At 47.3% G+C, this 19,037-nt stretch overlaps 1 protein-coding gene across 2 annotated transcripts in view; it reads left to right on the top strand.

The window, feature by feature from the left end:
• The window catches only part of ADCY9 (adenylate cyclase 9), a 111,474-nt gene extending 93,177 nt beyond the window's left edge, over positions 1-18,297 (top strand). For both annotated transcript variants that reach the window (XM_027528205.1, XM_027528206.1), the window contains exons 10-11: positions 2,598-2,639; positions 7,809-18,297. In XM_027528205.1, coding sequence (XP_027384006.1) covers positions 2,598-2,639; positions 7,809-9,000 — 1,234 coding nt within the window. In that variant the 3' untranslated portion in view covers positions 9,001-18,297. The remainder of the gene's footprint in view (positions 1-2,597; positions 2,640-7,808) is intronic.
• Positions 18,298-19,037: the final 740 nt, after the last annotated feature.

Consider the following 19,037-nt stretch of genomic DNA (forward strand, 5'->3'; position numbering starts at 1 on the left):
TGTCCAACTCTTTGCGACCCCATGGATCGCAGCACGGCAGGCCTCCCTGTCCATCACCAACTCCCGGAGTTCACTCAGACTCACGTCCATCGAGTCAGCGATGCCATCCAGCCATCTCATCCTCTGTCGTCCCCTTCTCCTGCCCCCAATCCCTCCCAGCATCTGAGTCTTTTCCAATGAGTCAACTCTTCGCATGAGGTGGCCAAAGTACTGGAGTTTCAGCTTTAGCATCATTTCCTTCCAAAGAAATCCCAAGGCTGATCTTCAGAATGGACTGGTTGGATCTCCTTGCAGTCCAAGGGACTCTCAAGACTCTTCTCCAATAGCACAGTTCAAAAGCATCAATTCTTCTGTGCTCAGCTTTCTTTATAGGCCAACTCTCACATCCATACATGACCACTGGAAAAACCATAGCCTTGACTAGATGGACCTTTGTTGACAAAGTAATGTCTCTGCTTTTTAATATGCTGTCTAGGTTGGTCATAACTTTCCTTCCAAGAAGCAAGCGTCTTTTAATTTCATGGCTACAATCACCATCTGCAGTGATTTTGGAGCCCCCCAAAATTAAGTCTGACACTGTTTCCACTGTTTTTTCATCTATTTGCCATGAAGTGACGGGACTGGATGCCATGATCTTAGTTTTCTGAATGTTGAGCTTTAAGTCAACTTTTTCATTCTCTTCTTTCACTTTCATCAAGAGGCTCTTTAGTTCTTCTTCACTTTCTGTCATAAGGGTGGTGTCATCTGCATATCTGAGATTATTGATATTTCTCCCAGCAATCTTGATTCCAGCTTGTGCTTCATCTAGCCCAGGGTTTCTCATGATGTACTCTGCATATGAGTTAAATAAGCAGGGTAACAATATACAGCCTATTTGGAACCAGTCTGTTGTTCTATGTCCAGTTCTAACTGTTGCTTCCTGACCTGCATACAGACTTCTCAAGAGGCAGGTCAGGTGGTCTGGTATTCCCATCTCTTTCAGAATTTGCCACAGTTTATTGTGATCCACACAGTCAAAGGCTTTGGCTAGTCAATAAAGCAGAAATTGATGTTTTTCTGAAACTCTTTCTTTTTCGATGATCCATCGGATGTTGGCAATTTGATCTCTGATTCCTCTGCCTTTTCTAAAACCAGCTTGAACATCTGGAAGTTCATGGTTCATGTGTTGCTGAAGCCTGGCTTGGAGAATTTTGAGCATTACTTTACTAGCATGTCAGATGAGTGCAATTGTGCGGTAGTTTGAGCATTCTTTGGCATTGCCTTTCTTTGGGATTGGAATGAAAACTGACATTTTCCAGGCCTGTGGCCTCTGCTGAGTTTTCCAAAATTGCTGGCATATTGAGTGCAGCACTTTCACAGCATCATCTTTCAGGATTTGAAATAGCTCAACTGGAATTTTATCATCTACACTAGCTATGTTCGTAGGGAGAGCAAAACATGAACTGAATTCCTATGAAGCAGGGCAACTCTTCTAGCTTTGAGGAGACGGGAGACTCTTCCAGCTTTGGGAGGGGGGAAACACGTGGGTTATAGCAGTGTCACGGTCGTGTCTGGACTGGATAAGAAGAGGACATAAAGTCTTAGAATTCTCATTTCGTGTGTAGCTCTCACTTTCCTTCTCTGTGAAGGCAGCTTCTGTAATCATGTAAGCCACTCTGAGCCCTCACTGGCCTGTGCTGCCCAGGAGAGCTGCTCCCAGGTGCTCCACGAGGTCCCCTTTGCAGGAAGCAAGGCTGGGGGCCTGGAGGGTGAAGTGTCAGGGCCCTTGCCCCGGGGAGAGGGGAGGTTCAGGTGATCTGTGGGCCTGACTGGATGCTGGGTCTAAGGTGACCCCAAAGGAAGCCGTGGAGAGGACGGGCTGTGTGTCTCAGGCACCTTCCCCAGCAGCACCAAGAGAGAGGTTGTTTGGTACGTGTGGTTTCAGTGCCCTAAGATTGGGATTTGATTGCTTTGGGGACCACCAATAGCAAAGTTCAGCCTCCAGAGTAAATAATTCAGCAGCACCTCCGGCAGGGCCTTTTGAAATTGATCCTCTGTCAGTAGGCTTCGGTGTCTGAAAATGACCAAAGTTTCCAGCCTGTAGATACTGTGGATGGGTTCTTAGCAACGAAATGAAGGCTTTAGAGACCTTTCCTGATTTTGCCCTTTGTTGACTGTGCATACCTTCCATGGCTAATATAAAAGTTGTTGTTGTTGTTGTTAATATTTATTTATTGATTTGACTGTGCTGGGTCTTAGTGCGGCATGTGGGATCTTTAATTTTTGTTGCAGCATGTGGGATCTTTAGTTGTGGCATGTAGGATCTAGTTCCCTGACCAGGGATTGAACCCAAGCCCCCTGCACTGGGAGTGAGGAGTCTTAACCACTGGACCACCAGGGAAGTCCTGATATACAGGCTTTTACATCATTGTCTTTACCATTTTGTTTTTCTTTATTAGCGTACAACATCAAATTAGAATTAGAATTTACTATCCTTAACTACCTTGAACTCCACCTTGAAAATAGGAAAGTTGTTTTTATTTAAACTCTTCTCAGATTGCTTTGTGTATTGCCTTCCTAGCTTTTTATAATCATAGTTTTCTGCATTTTAATTTCAGTTCCACTGTAATTTCACACCTTGATGCAGTACAGAATTTCAGGTAAGCTTTTAACATTGTGCCTATATCTGAATAAAAGAGAGTAACTATATTATTGCTGGTTATTTCTAAGCTTCCTGAAAAAAGTTGTGTCTTGAATAAAAAGAACAACATACGCACTCTTAGAAGAGTAAGCGGAAGACGTCTGTTTACTAAAATAGCAGATCGTATTTAGATACCTTATTGGGAAAATGAATGACTGCTAAGACGTGGGCAGGTTTCTCCTGCTCTCTTGATAGTGGGGCATTCCTGTGAAAACCTTCCGAACCCTCACCGTGAAGAAGCAGTTACCTTAGGACACAGTTTGCTATCGGAGGCAAAAGATGAGTCGAGGTAAAGCACTGACGCTCACAGCTCAGAGCTGTGGTGGCTGACGCTGCGAGGCTAAGAGTCATACCTGGGGAGGAACCCGCTCCGTTCAGGGTGGCGCTGGCTGCCTAACATTCACCGCAGGACAGACGCAGAACACTATTTTTACCTTTTGCCTTTTTCCCTAAAGGCCAAAATCCCCTTCAGATTTCTTTCATTAGCAAAAACAGGTACTAATATAGATCTTTCATCCAAGCAAAGCAGCGAAAAGCAAACTTTCAAAAAGCAAAGGATTCTGGTATTAGATTTGGTTTAATTTTATATACGACCTTTTATATATGACTGTTACAAAGGAAATCTCACAAATCAAAGTATTTTATTCACTAAAATATTTTAAATTAACTGACTAGAAATTTGAAAAAAAAATATGTTGGGTCCTTTCCTTACTATAAATGTCAAATTTAATTCTAAATAAATTGAACTCAAAAATTTTTAAAGTTATCTAAAAGTATATAAATATCAAGAAAAAATAAAAATAATGAATTCTCAAGTCTCTAAGACAGAGATAACTTTCCAGTCTTATAAATAATAAATAAAACCACATTCACAAAAAAATAAGACTGAATGAGTGGATGGTACCAGCAGACTGAGAAAAATATTTTTGAGAGTGTTACATAAAGAACTAATTAAGACCTGATCTAAATTTTTCCTTCAAAATGTTACCATGTGGATACCCAGTGTAGGCCAGGGTATGGCACATTTATGAATTGATGGTGGTGTTTAATATTGTTGAATCTTCACAATAAGCTGATATATTAGGAGACTTTGTCCCTATTTTCCAAATAAGGAAGCTGAAGCTCAGAGAAGTTAAGGAACCTGCCTGTGAACATACAGCTAGTAACTGGCAGTGTTTAAACCCTTGCCTCCCTCACTGCCAGGCCATGCTTTTTTGCCATGCTTCATTACTTTTCAAAATGATACCATAGTTTTGGAAAGTAACTTGACAATCTATAAAAAACTGTCCTAAAAATGTTCATCACCTTTAGCCTAATAATTCTATTTTTTAAGCTTATCTGCTGAGGAAATAATTCAGCATTTGGTAAAGGCCACATCCCCCCAAATATTGATCATAGTGTTTTATAATATTGAAAGTTCATCAGCAAGTTAAGTTGTCAATAAAAAAGAAGTTAGTTATGAAACATGTACCCAAATATTGCAGCCATTAAAATATGGAAGTTATGGAAAGCATTCATGATTTTTTCATCTTTCATTTATTATGTAAAATTGCATATGTCTTATAGCTACAGGTAGGTATTTCATTATATATTTTAAAAAGTAATATATGTAATACTTATGATCTAATGGTGAGTGGTAATTTTTTTCTATTTCTATAATTAAAAAATTAAATATCTGTGTATGTTTAGATGTTGGGAAGGAGAATTAAAGTGACAATAGAAGTAGAATACGTATGCACAGAAGTCCCTAGATGACAAGAACAGCTCAGTGAATTTTCACAGGCGAACACAGCCATTTAACTGCCACCCAGACCAAGAAGTGGAACAGTACTGCAGCCCAGAAGCTCCCCATCACGCCTCCCCCTGGGTCCCTGCACCCGTCCTAGACGTAGATTTTAAATGGCATTGAAATACACCAGAATGTTGACACATCCCATGTTGAGCTGGCTAGGACGACCAGTGGTCTTTGTTGTCTGTTTCTCTCTGTTTCGTAATCCCTCTCTTCCATGGTAATGAACTCTACTCTCTCTTACTGTAACCTCCATTTGTCCACCTGTTGAGTTGTCTCTTGCATTTATTCATATCAGATCCCTCCTTTAGGGACTGACCTTCACTATTTGCATTTAGGAGTAGAGCTACTGCCTTCACTATCCCTTCTGCAGTAGAATAAGAAACACAGGTGTAGAGTGGAGGTAATTCTCTCACCTGCTGGTGGCAGATCTCTGGCTGCAGGGCAGCCCAGGGCACAACATGACAGTCTGTGCACTAGGACCCTTCCTTTTTTCTCTTTCTCTCTTTTGAATTGAAGGGTAATTGCTTTACAGAATTTTGTTGTTTTCTGTCAAACCTCAGCATGAATCACATATCCTCTCCCTTTTGAACCTCCCTCCTTTTTAAGCAAAGGCGGTGCTGTTATTCCCTCTCCCTCTCCCACTGCCCACGTCTCACATTCCCCTGCTCCATCCAGAGCAGACTGGCCCATGCCCGTCCCAGGCTCGGGCCACGCTGCCGGCTTTGGCCGCAGCGCAGTCGACTTCTACACCCTGCCCACTTCTCCCTCTGGATTCTACGATGCCTGGTTCCAAGATGACCTGAAGCCTTGGTGACATCTCATAAAGACGCTGTTCCTCAGTGTTACCCCTTCTGAGAAATAAAGGAAAGGCCAATTCCTCAGCCAAGGAAAGGAGCTCACGCAGGGAAGACTCCTCCCTGCAGACTCACCCCTCCTCTGGGCCAGCCAGAGGGCTTAAGGGGCTGCATGTGGATCTGTTTCAGTACCTAAAATAGTTATGTTTAGTGCTTGTGATTCATAGTATGTTTTGCCATTCATTTAAGTGACAGCTGGCAAAATAAATGAGTGAGGTGTGGTGAATCTTGCCACAGAGGTCTTTTTTGGTTCCTGGTTCTTAGGCATGAAGTAAGGGTCCCCAAGACCATGCACCCCCAGTGATCATTCTCTTGGGGGACTCAGAACTCATCATATGGTTGTACCCATGACCATGGTTTATTATAGCAAAAAGGACAGAAAGCACAATCATCAGGGAGCAAAGGTGCATAAGACAAAGGCCGGAGGAAACCAGATGCCTGTGTTCAAGAGTGCTCCCAGTGGGGTTGTGCAGGATGTGCTGAATCCCCCAGCAATGAGCTGTGACAGGGAAGCGCATCACATGGGCACCCTCTGCCTGGCATGTTCCAAAATCCAAGATTTCTGGAAAAACGGCAAGTGCTCAGCATACACTCTTGTTTGTACAAACAGTCCAGGCACAGTGAGCCCCTCTCCTCAGGGACGGGTGGGAATGCCCCAGAGCCAAGCTCCCAATGCCGACCTAGGGCACCCTGCCCATGGGCCTCTCTACGACACGGCCTCAGGCCCTTTCTGCACAGGCCCTTGGGCCAATAGAGACTTAGCCATACTCCAGCCCATCTTCTATTTACACATGAGGAAACAGACCTGAAAGATGGCGTGACCTGCCCAAGGGTCCCAGAGCTCTTCAGGGGGAGCCAACCTGGCCATTACGCCAAGGCTGGGGCTTTGGGGACTGTGTTTCACAGAAGGCATTATGGCCAGATTGGTCAATTTCATTATTTTTAATATCCTTAAGTTACTGCTAACAGTAAAACTCGTTTCAAGCACTCTGATTACAGAATTGAGCTTTCTGTGCCACGGCTCTGTCTACACTCAGAATCCATCTGTTTTGTATATAATTATATTCCTATAAGTGACCCAGCAGCTCGCTCCGTGCATTTTAGAGTACAGCAGGGAACAGTTTACATGAGCAGAGCAATCACAGCCGTGTAAGCTGATAGAAGGATGAGAAGGAAATTCAACAAGCATTAACAGTGATCGCCTCTGGATAGTGCAATGATGGTGAATCTTTTCTTTGTTTCTACTTTTACCCTAACCTTTCTATGCTGAGTATGTAGTATTTTTAAGTGGGAAAAAAATTCTATTTAAAGAATAAACTTTAGAAGAGGCAGTAGCCCATGCTCATCTTCAGTCCTCGGGCGCCAGCTGTGGCCCTACAGCACCTCCACAACACTGCGTGGAGCCGCAGAACAGTCCTAGCGGACTCGGTCGTCAGAAGGAAGAGAAATGGGTTCCACCCTTAGAAGGGCAGTTTGGACATTTCCACTGGAATTCTAAGTGCGGTATTCTACATGACTCAGCGGGTCCATGCTCAGGAGTATATCCCACGGGATATATGCAAAGATGCACTTGGGAATACCTGCTGCAGCCTTCTTCCTAGAAGCCCAAAGATGGGCGAAGTCAAGCACCCTCAGCCAGCGTCTGGTTGTGACAGCACAGCCAAGGGTTAGAATAGTGCAAAAGGGCACCGCATAGGAAAGACACTTATTTTCCATTGCTTATGGTATGTTTGAGTTTCTTACAGAATGTTACTCTTAAAAGTATACATTTTATATATATTTTTAAAAAATGTTAAAGTTGTCTTAAATGACTTTGGCAAGACAGAACTAACCCAGCAGGGTGGGAAGGAGGGGGCAGGCAGATTGTATCAAAGTATCAGAGGATATGAAATATCTTGGGTATGGCGGTGTGGTGTGGTTCCCGGGGAGATGGCCTTGCTCTTAGGAGACAGGTCCTGAGCAGTTCAGGACTGAAGTGGCCTGGTGTCTGCAGCTTACTTTCAGAATGTTCAGCAAAGTGTGCCTGTGTGAGTGTGCACGCACGTGTGTACCACTGTGCACACGTGTGGAGTGTGTATTGACAAAGGGGGGAAGCAAGTAGCACAATGCTGACAACAGTTTGATGCAGAAGGGTGTGCAAATGTGTGTTTTGCTAGTCTCTTAACCTTTTTGTAAGGTGGAGACTTTTCAAAATAGAAAGTTGGGAAAACAGACAAGATTTTAAAAATCAAGGAGCCAAAGACTTCTGAAAAACAGAGCACTTAATATAGAAATCTTACAAGAGTGACTCTACCTTGCCACATCTTTCTAAACAGAAACGGGTCACTTGGCAGCTGCAGGTGATGGAAGGTTCGAGCTGCACAGAACTCTGTGCAGGATGCTGGTTAGGCAGGGCTGGCTCGGACCTGGAAGTGCTGGGCAGTAACTTTACTTAAAGATACGTTTCAGGAGGCACACCCTTTGTCCTCTCTTTCCCCTCCAGCTCCACCAGGAAGCTGTGCAACGCCTCGCTGCCTCACGACGGCAGGAGCCCAGCCAGCCTGATCGGCCAGGAGGTGATTCTCGTCTTCTTCCTCCTGCTCCTGTTGGTCTGGTTCCTGAACCGAGAGTTCGAAGTCAGCTACCGCCTGCACTACCATGGGGACGTGGAGGCGGACCTGCACCGCACCAAGATCCAGAGCATGAGGGACCAGGCCGACTGGCTGCTGCGGAACATCATCCCCTACCACGTGGCCGAGCAGCTCAAGGTGTCCCAGACCTACTCCAAGAACCACGACAGCGGAGGCGTCATCTTCGCCAGCATCGTCAACTTCAGCGAGTTCTACGAGGAGAACTACGAGGGCGGCAAGGAGTGCTACAGGGTCCTCAACGAGCTGATCGGGGACTTTGACGAGCTCCTGAGCAAGCCGGACTACAGCAGCATCGAGAAGATCAAGACCATCGGGGCCACGTACATGGCCGCGTCCGGGCTGAACGCCACGCAGTGCCGCGACGGCAGCCACCCGCAGGAGCACCTGCAGATCCTCTTCGAGTTCGCCAAGGAGATGATGCGTGTGGTGGACGACTTCAACAACAACATGCTGTGGTTCAACTTCAAGCTCAGGGTGGGCTTCAACCACGGGCCCCTGACGGCGGGCGTCATCGGCACCACCAAGCTGCTGTATGACATCTGGGGGGACACGGTCAACATCGCCAGCAGGATGGACACCACGGGGGTGGAGTGCCGCATCCAGGTCAGCGAGGAGAGCTACCGCGTCCTGAGCAAGATGGGCTACGAGTTCGACTACCGAGGGACGGTGAACGTCAAGGGCAAAGGCCAAATGAAGACCTACCTGTACCCCAAGTGCACAGACAGTGGGTTGGTGCCACAGCACCAGCTGTCCATCTCACCCGACATCCGGGTCCAGGTGGATGGCAGCATCGGACGCTCCCCCACAGACGAGATAGCCAGCCTGGTGCCTTCCGTTCAGAACCCGGACCAGGTGCCCCCAGGTTCCGAGAACAACGCCCAGACCAGGGACGCTCACCCGTCTGCTAAGAGACCCTGGAAGGAGCCAGTCAGAGCCGAGGAAAGGTGTCGGTTCGGCAAAGCCATAGAGAAAAGCGACTGTGAAGAAGTGGGGATGGAGGAAGCCAACGAACTCACGAAGCTCAACGTCTCAGAGAGGGCGTGACGCGGCCCAGCCCGCCCGCGGTGCTCTGTCCGTCCAGGCGCCACCGTCCCCGTCCCCGGACGGCGTGTCGTGTGGTCACTGCAGCCCTAACCTCTGTGTGGATCACAGTCATTCAGGGTTCACTTTCATCCACCTCCTTCCCCTTCCCCCACTCGGTGTGACCGTCAGAAGCTTGGAGAACAAGTGCCTTCAGGGGCTGGCGCGCCTGGAGTCCAGGGAGGCGCAGCCAGCGTGTGGCGCTGGATGCTGGTGGACGTTAAAGCAGAAGCTGTGGTTAAAATAAGATTTTTATTGCTTTTTCTCACGAGACACTTTTTTTTTTTTTTTGCTAATATAATGTTTTTGAGGTTTTTTTTTTTTTTCATGTATACATACTAGTGTTTTTTTCCAGTGACCTGACCTTTCTATGTAAACACATACACGCACACACACTTGTATTCATGAATATGAGATCAAGTGCCAGTAACTCACTGGGCTGGGTGCTGGGGGTGCAGGCTGAGGACCGCAAGCAGCCGGCAACCCCCTACCCGCACCCTCCAGGGCGATCGGGCCCTTGGGGGCTATGGTTGCACCCACTGGCCCCCCACACCCAGCAGCTTTAGGGCTTCCTCCTCATGCAGGCCAAGATTCCAAACGCCAACCGGTCTCACAGCTTGTGAACCCAGGCCTCAGGTATCTAAAAGCCCTTTTCCATTCTGCCCCTGTCCTGAGGGGTCTTCCAGCTGGAGTGGAGGGGCTCGTCTTTGAAGGTGACTCGTCCCAGAGGGAAACGCAAAATAAACATCCGAGGGTTGCATTTATTTATTTATTTATTTATCAGGAACTGTGTGTGTCTCGGGGAGGGTTGCTGGGCTGTTCTCTCTAGCAAAAGGATCTAGGCTTGGAGTGAGGGGTAGGTCACAGCGGAAGGATGAAGATGGGGCCATCAGAGCTCCAGCCACACTGGGCCGTGCTGGAGCATCAGAGCTCCAGCCACACATGCCCAGTGGGCATTGCCCGTGCTCTGGGTCAGGGCACCCTCGGCCACCACTTTGAATGCAAAAGCTCTGCTCCTCCCCCTTGCCCATGGCAGGAGCTGGGTCAGAACGGCTCGGTGTGAAGCAGGTCTGGGCTGAGTACCAGGGCTGGCAGGCAATGCTTGGCCTCCACTTCCGGGAAGTTTCTCCAGCTTTTCCGTTCTCAGCCTGTGCAGCACTTGTCTGTGGCGGATCGGGCCTGGTGAGTGGATCCCAGTCCTCTTTAGGTGGAGCTCTTACACTGTCAGTAGGGGCAGGATCGTCTGGATGTAAATGAGGCGTCGGAACCTGGGGAAGTACAGAAAACCCAAGGAACTGGCTTCTGTGCCCTTTGTTACTAATCCCGTAATCCCCCTTGTAACTGTTTTGCCACACTGAGTCTGAAGTTTATGTAGACTTGAACTCAGGCCAGAGTTGTCCTGTCACAGTCCCATGACACCTCCCTCTTAAGGTGGCTGCAGCGCATGCGGTAGGGGAGGGCTAGGTCCTTCCTTCTCTGTGTGAGGCCCTCACCGACGTGCCCTGTGCGTTTTCTCATCCCCAGCAAACCTCTGTGTAGCTTTTGCATCTGCACCAAGTCCCTTTATCACTCCTCTTTGCCAGACTTGCACAGAATCTGCCCTCCCTGGCACCATCAAGCATTGACTTGGATCAGCCAGCTCCCCAGTGACGTGCCTGGGATGGCCCCCAGCAGCGCAGTCATAAGCCAGGATCTCCACGTCCAGGGGGATTTGCCTTCAGGTTTTACTGTCAGACTGTTGGTCTTCCAATGCCGGAGAAAGGATGACTGTGACAATACCTCTTGCTTCTAAAGAATGTATTCTTATAAAATATCGCAGAATTTTTATTTTTTCTTAAAAACACTACCTGATGCTCTGCCTGTCCATCGGGGTTGTGGGCACATCAGGGGTTCCTTCCATCAGTATTAAGGTGTGTGTCATGTAAGGCCCTCACCCCCTGCCCCCCCACCCCTGGGCTCCAGGCTCTGCAGCTACCGTGGTGGCCAGGGGCTGCTGGGCCGTTGCTGAATTCTCTGCTGTTCTGCTCCACAAAGCTCATTTCTGTACATACTTCCTCCCTTGCAAACTCTTTTTTTTCCTTCCCCTCCTGCAAAGGTTGTGATTCCTAGGAAGCCAAGGGGCTGCAGATACAGGGATAGCGTGGTGACCCCCACTGGTCCAGTTCAGCATTGTGCAAATGGGATCCTTCAAAGGACAGTTTAAATTGTCTTTAAAAAACACCCCGAGCCTTCCTAAGCAACCAGTGCAGGTGTTCCCTCTGGGTGTTCCACTGGTGACTCGGGTCCCTCCCAGCCGCTGCTCAGAAGTGTACCTCAGCACAGAACCACAGAGTGTCCGCAGGGGCCGCACTGGGCCTCCGACACAGCCTGTTGCTGAAGTCAGACGGGCTTCTGAGCAGCAGGCTCAGGCGCTCCCGATTGGATTCAGTGGAGGCATCCTTCAGAGTGGCATACCTCCTGTGAACTTAGGGCAGGAAGCAATACTTCAGAATTGAATGTGTGTAAATATAGTTGCTTTGAGTTGCAATTGCTGTTTTCTTCTTGGCCTCAGGTCTGATCAAATTCTCCATGTACAAATCCATATAAACAAGCACACAGAATTGTATCCAATGCAGACAAACATAGAGCATCAGTTATGAAACCCTCACAGACCCTGGAGGCTCCCCACGGCTCCGTGACCCTGACCGTGCTATGGAGACGCCCGCACATTTGCACTTGACACTGAGAGCCAAAGGGCCGCGTGCTTCCCGTTACGTGGGCTGTCGTGATTTGTAGTTTCCAAAGGTCTGTCCGCGTTTGCATTTCTAGGTTTTCGAGGTAAGCACTTTTTGGTGGTGGTTTCGGAAAATCACGTCATGCCTAGAATCTGAAATTAAATTCTTGAGAACCAACTGTTTGAGTTCTCCATCTTTCCTTTGTTCTACCCTTTTTAAATTGTTAGTCCTGATAATTTCAAAATGCACCCCACCCCCCACCGCCCCAAAACAATGAACATTAAACTACTCTAAAATCTCAACATTTGCTGCCTGGTACTTCCTCACTGACAAGACTGGGGCCACTTCCGAGATTAAAGCAGCCTCCTTGCCAGCCGTCTGTGGCTGAAGTAGGGCTTGAGGGTCTTTTACACTGTGACTTTGAAAACAAGGCAACTAAAAACCCTACTGTGTGTGTGTGTGTTAAATGACTGTATTTGCTATAGTAAACTTTTTTTGAGAAGTATCTATTTCTACATGGGACTTGTAACAGAAGCAGGTTACAGCACAAATTTTGCTTGTGACCATATCCTGATTTTATTAGGCCTCCTAAAGAGTTTCTCCCACAATATCTCAAGCAATTGACTGAGAAAATAAAGTCAGTTTTTTAAAAGGACATGCCCACATAGCCTCTCCCTTGCAGAGTTCTGGGAGGCCTGTGTCACGGGGAAGGTCACAAACCCAGTTCAGAATCTGTTTAAATTCAGAGTGTCTTTGCCAGAAAATACACATGCCATTTCACACGTCACAGGGGCTCACAGCACCTCCATACCTGGAGCCAAATGCTGGCTCTGCTGGGGGTTAGCACCTTCCCTGTGGTTTTTCCTGGCAGTATTTAGGTGCAACTGCAAAGCAAGGACCCTGTTGTCGACTCAGGGAAGCGGGGTGCAGACATGGCCCAGGCCTTGCTCCTCGGTTCAGAGGCACCCAGCGTCTAGGTGATCCTGGAACCTGTGAGGACAGCGCTCATTGACGAGGGTGCTCTTTCTCTGAGTCTGTACTGCAGGCATCTTCAGGAACTTTCCAGGAGGTGAGGGAACAGCAGTCTTTGTTGCGTTTCTCTCTTAGAAAGGACACCCCAAGGACTTTCCGAGGTTTCTCTAACAGTCTCGAAAGGCAACCTCTAATTCTCACAGCAAGCTCCAGGTCTTACCATTTGTGGTTTCGCTTTCACTTTCCTTTTCATCTATTCTATCCCTTTAAAAAAAAAAAAAAATAGCTTGCATTTTAGAGACAGTTCTGAAATAAGTGCGAAGAATTGACCTTACCGAAGTTGAGGGCTGACCTTTTCTCTGGTCTCTTGGGAAGTGATCTGTGAGCTCTCGGGATGTCCTGCCTGATACGTGTCTCTGGGTAACTGGGGGCCTTGGGTCACACTGGCTCGTCTGGTGGTGTGGTTTACTGTGGTGGTCATGTGGACCTTATGCTGGGGCTGGAGACAAGTTCTCTCTTTCAGCTGAAATCTCTCCACATGGCGGCTTTTCTCTGGTGGAAATCTGTCATGGTGGCCACTGGGTTGGATCCCAAGTGCCAGGGAGAGGAAGCGGACTGGGGCAGCAGATAGTGAGAGGAAGTGATTAAGAAAAAGTACACACTTGCACACCACATAGGCGTAAACTCAAAATCTCCCCAAGTGTCTATTTTTATACTCTTCCTTTGTAAAAATTGTTTTTTAAATAACATAACTCCAAAGAGTTATTAACTTTACATCAGCGTAACCCAAGCATGGGGAATTCTCACGTCCTTGCTGGGCCTGAAAGTCGGAAGGAAGAAGGAATTATGCAGTCAGACATTGAGCAATCTGAGCATTTCCTGAAATCTCAGTCATCAACAGCAGCAATTCCTAACCTTTTGGGGGGGCTTACAGAGCCTTTGATAATTTGATGAAAGCTGTGACTCCTTTCTCCAGAAAAAAAAAAATGCACATAAAAATAAACTCACTTCATGTTCCTCGATCTAAACCAAAATACCCGTGATCTACAATAACAGGCTGGATGGTGATTTTTCATTACAAGCATCTGCGGGTGAAGTTTCCACGCATTTCTGGACTCTCCATTGGAAATGTGAATAAACAGATGAATGCTGCTTGTTGACACATGCATTTCCAGTCCAACTATATTTTAGACTTTAATGTCTGAGTTACCTGAGTACATCTGAAGAGCCACTCAAAGAACTTTTCAGTATAAAGACGAAGCTCGTCAGTCTTTCCAGCAGATAAGTAACACTCAGACAGTATGCACTGAGTACCTGCCACATGCCAAAGCTCGCTCAGGTGGTGGCTGCCACTTGAGGCCATTTGAGGCGCCCCTGGGATCAGTCACTGCTTTTCCTGATGGCTCTCCCATTAGGAACCCCACAGGAAACGGAAAAGAATTCTGAGACACCCCTGTCCTTGTTGACACTTTTAAACGGTGTTGTCTGTTACTGATGATTTTTGTTTCATGGTCTCACAGAGTCTTCAGTCTCTCCATGAAGAAAGGGCAACAGATGAGGTACCACTCAGAGAAAACAGCTGCCCCAATATTGTGTTGGCCCCTCCATGAGGGAGGAGGCGCTCCACATTGGTCATATATTTTATTTTTAAAACAGGCCTCTCTGGATGTCGCCTGGGGTCTTGGAGCTGGGCAGGACGAGGCACTGGCCTGGATGGACCAGGCTGGGGGCAGCCTTTCAGGAGTCACACCCTCAGTGAAGCATGCCCCCGCCGCCTCCCGGGGAATTGCTGGGGGTCAGAGGACCACAGCCTCTGCCCATCCCACCTCCTTCTGAGGGGCCTCCAGCAGGCTGCAGCGTTCTCAGAGCTGCTCCTCCTCCGTCTTCCTCTGACTTCCTCCATCTTCTCAGCAAGCAAAATTCTTGCCCTGTAGATTGACAGGGCAAGAGGAGTGATCGCAGAAAGCAGGAACCGTTTGGACTTGTCCATGTGATTCCGGGAAGGAAGCCGAAGGGGAGTGACGTGGCTGAGCACGCTCCGCTGGGAGTCCCCTGGGCACAGACACCCCGGCGCCCAAGGCTTCCATCTCCAGCCTTCCCTGCTTCACAGCCTCCAGTCCCCAGCTCCGGTCTCGGTCTCGTGGAGGCTACTCCTCTCCAGGGACACTTGTGCCTCCCTCCCTTCTACCCGCAGCCCCTACCCGCTGCCCACCATCACCTTTGACCTCCCAAGTAGGTTTCAGTGCTATGCCGCCTCACTCCCAAACCTCAGGAGCACAGACAAACCGATGGCAACACTTCGAGCAGATGCTTTATTGATTTAAAGAAAGTAACTCTTCAGCCACAAAATTAAGTTCTCACATATGCAAATGTGCCTCTACACATAAAGCAGCCTCTCACTCTATGACAGTTTTCTGCCAAGGAACTCAAAGCACCTGGAACCCCTTCTGTCCTCACCATACCTCACTGAAGGTGGGGGAGTTTTCTTCTGTCCAACAGGTTTGAAAGCTCAGGTTCACAGTCTCTGAGCGGCTGGCCATCCTCAGCCAGTCCTTGCCAGTGACTCCCAGCTTCACAGCCAGAGACAGATCACCCTGTCAACCCAGGCCATCTCATGGCTTAACAGCCCCTTCCTTCACAAGAAAAGAACAAAGAATCCAGGTGGTGGGGTGAAACACTGTGCATTTAAATGGTAAGATTAGTCAGTAGGTCAGCAAGTGACTAGCAAGGTAAATCCGTTTCCCCCTCTCTCCCCCTCCCCTTCTTTTTGTAAGACTGGCTATTGAATTATGTGTAGAATGTTTCAGGTATTACTGTCTAGTGTCTGCTTAGAATGGAGAAGTTTTCAACTTACTCAAGTGTCTGTATGGACTTGTGTCCATCTGCTAACCAAGACCATCAGGGAATGGAGGCAGAGTTTGCAACACGTGGGTGCCTTCAGAAAGGTCCGTGTGAAACACAGATTATATTGGTGTCATGCGTGTCCTGCTAACGTAACAGAACTAGATCACGTCCCTTTAACACAAAATCTGGGTTTTTTTCCCCCCAAACTGTTGATTACACAATAAATTTATTATTATATGTAATGTTATGTTGTTTTTGAAATGCCTTTATATATCTGTATGTACATCTCCAGCAGTATTTCAGGGAAATATTAGAGGGAAAAGAAAAAAACATTATTTAGCCATTTAACTTGAAATATTATAAAATAATTCACAATTTCCATGCCAAAACCAACTTTGTTGACTCTTTACAGAGGAAACAGATAGTTTGCCTTTTGGAAGCAAATCTCGGCAAAATGGTGAGTTGGTGGAACTTGTCTTTGGTAATTTTGATTTGCCAGAATGATATCTCTTCTTCCTCAAGAGTAAAGACTTCTGGTGGCATCGCAGATACACTTCGAGTGTTCACTTAGCACAGAAGAGCATGGCTGAATGTTGTCGTTGGTCTCCTGTTTGTATTATTAATTGCATGCGAGTTGCGCTTTCCCAAAATTTCAGTCCAGGACTTCCAGAGACTCCTAAAGACCCTAATCTACCATAATACCTAGAGAGCTTTAGGATTCCATTGGTTGTTTATTTTTTAATACTGAAGAATGTGACTTACGCGAGCTTTCGGAAATTGATTCAACTAAAACCTAAATCTAAGAAGATAAGGTAAAATTACTTGGAAGAAAAAAGAGATTTGAAGCACTTATCCAGATACTTTAGGATAAAAGCATCCTTTTGCAAAAAATATTTCAAATGAGACAAAATGAATTTATTGCATGAATCACATGGACAGTGATCTACATCCTTCAAGTGACTTTTCTTATGTAGCCAATACGGTGTGCCACTTCAGTCCCTTCAGCAGCTCATTTCCAAATTTCCTTATCTCTTGCCGCTGTCCTTTATGTTGGCAGAATTACAATAGACTCAGACCCGTGTGCTTTGAGAGAAAACCTGGAGTGTTCTTGTGAACTCGCCATTCAGTAGTTACCGAGACTCCGAAAAAGTTTGTCTGTGTTCCTCCTGACCGGTGGTTTCTGTCACCATCGCAAACATAAGACCTCCTGCATCTGTTCCCATAGCAACAGCCTCATGGGTGACCTCTGGCAGGAGCTCTGTAGCGCCAGCGTGAGCATCCCACGTGCCTGAGACAGTCTGGCCACCAGGAGGAGACTGGCTTTCCTCTCTCATCCTTCTGCAGTACAAGAAGGAAGCCCCATGCTCTGGCCCAGCTTGAGATGCTGCAAACCCCTCAGCACAAGCTGCTGCCAGGTCTGGGGCAGGCCTGTGGCACCCAGCACCCTTCAGAAGACCATCTGCCAGTCCTTTCCAGTTTTAGCCTCAAGAAGCTGCCCGAGCAGCAAGCTGGGGCCTGATCCAGGCTCACAAAGAGATTCTTCATCCCTCCAGTCCTGGGCTGGCCCAGGCAGCAGCAAGCCAGACTCTCAGGCCCTCGTGGAAGCCAAATAGACTCCCACCAATGCCACATACGGTCCTGGAGTCCCCAAAGCTGTTCTTGGACCTGGAGGTGGTCAGGGACAGAGAAGAGGACCAGCTGGGAACACCTAGAGAAGTGGATGTTGGCGACATGGGGACTCCAGCGTTCTGTGATCTAACACAGCAGGGGCCCAGCCCCTCGGGTGCCACCGCTGCCCCACATCATAAGCCATCGGGTGGGTTGTGCCAGGAGAGGCCTCTGGGCACACCTGCTTCATGCCACTGCATTCAACCGAAGCACCAATAACACACAAACAAGCACCAGTGAAAAACCCAAAGCCTTAACATCCTCTAGGAAACCCTGTGTCAATTTCATGATTCGTAACAGACATTGTTTTAGCATGGAGCTTGTCCCTGGGGTGATCCAGTTACTAAATCAACATCCACCGTCTCGATCCATGCACTCATGCTCCTACCAAAACCAGTTCTGCAGCGCAACAGGGCAGTGTCACCGCATCCTGACAGCTTTGTCCTGACGGGTCGCCGGGGCGTGTTTTCCTTGTTTACATCATTGTATCACCATGAAGGGGCAACAGCAGTTTTGTTCCAGCAGTGTTTTGGCCTTGGGTGGTTGCACGCTCCATCCTAGATTGGGCATTCTTGCACACTGCACGTGTTTGTGGAGAGCAGTGCTCATGGAAGGCAGTAAACCGTCCTTCCATTCCAGAGCATGGATAGTTTACTTTTTTAATCGTCACGTTTTATCGAACCTGCTCGTGGTTCTTCCTCTCTTCCCCCCCGACCTTCTTCTCATCTGCACTTTCCCGTCGTCTCTTTTCCACAAGATGAAAGCACTGCTGAGAGGGGAACTCCATCTCCTTCCAGATAAAGGGAAGGAGCCTAATTGTAAATTTTAAAAATAATGTAAGAAACTGCTTATGTTCTGTCAACAACCAAAAAACAGGAAGAATTGTATCTGTGAACTATCAAGCTGTATCTGTAAATAGATTAAAAAGCACATTATCTTTAATTCATCACTACAGACCTTGTAATCTATTGTATATTCAAATGTTTTACTGTATCAGAAAAAACATGCGATACATTCAGAAAAGCTGGGAGAATAATTCAAAATACAGTATAATTAACTCAAATTTTGTTGTTTGTTTATTCTTGGCATGGCACAATTTCCAAGTGGAAAATGTGCTTACCTTAAATTATCAACCAGAAAATGAATTTATCTGTGAGACTTCTGAGATTTATTTTATTGTTTTTTATTGGAGTATAATTGCTTTGCAGTGTTGTGTTAGTTTCAGCAGTACAACAAAGTGAATCAGGTGCTAAGTTGCTTTAGTCGTGTCCGACTCTTTGTGACCCCCCGACTGTAGCCCACCAGGCTCTTCTGTCCATGGGATTTCCCAGGCAAGAATACTGGAGTGGGGTGCCATTTCCTTCTCCAGAGAATCTTCCTGATCCAGGGTTTGAACCCACGTGTCTTCTATCTCCTGCATTGGCGAGTGGGTTCTTTACCACTAGCGCCACCCAGGAAGCCCCATATATACATATATCCCCTGCTTCTTGGATCTTCCCCACCCTCCTGAGATCTCTTTTTAATGCAATGCCATTCACAGAGCTCACAGTGTGTGTGGCTTTACCATGCAGCCCAAGGGGTCAAAATCTGGTTGTTCCAATTTATTCCGGACTCAGGAATTTCAGGGAGAAGGGGCTGCAGCCTGGGTCCAGCCTGCTTTCCACCAGGCCACCGTCAGCTCCCTTTTGCTTGAGAACAAGTATCCAGAACGCAGAGTGGCTACAAGTATCCAGGGCCTCAAGGGCCATTGTCAGTATCAGAAGGTTCAGGAGCCCCTTCCCTCCAGCAGGACATGTACAGACA

This window comes from Bos indicus x Bos taurus, chromosome 25, assembly GCF_003369695.1.
Source record: "Bos indicus x Bos taurus breed Angus x Brahman F1 hybrid chromosome 25, Bos_hybrid_MaternalHap_v2.0, whole genome shotgun sequence".
NCBI lineage: Eukaryota > Metazoa > Chordata > Mammalia > Artiodactyla > Bovidae > Bos > Bos indicus x Bos taurus.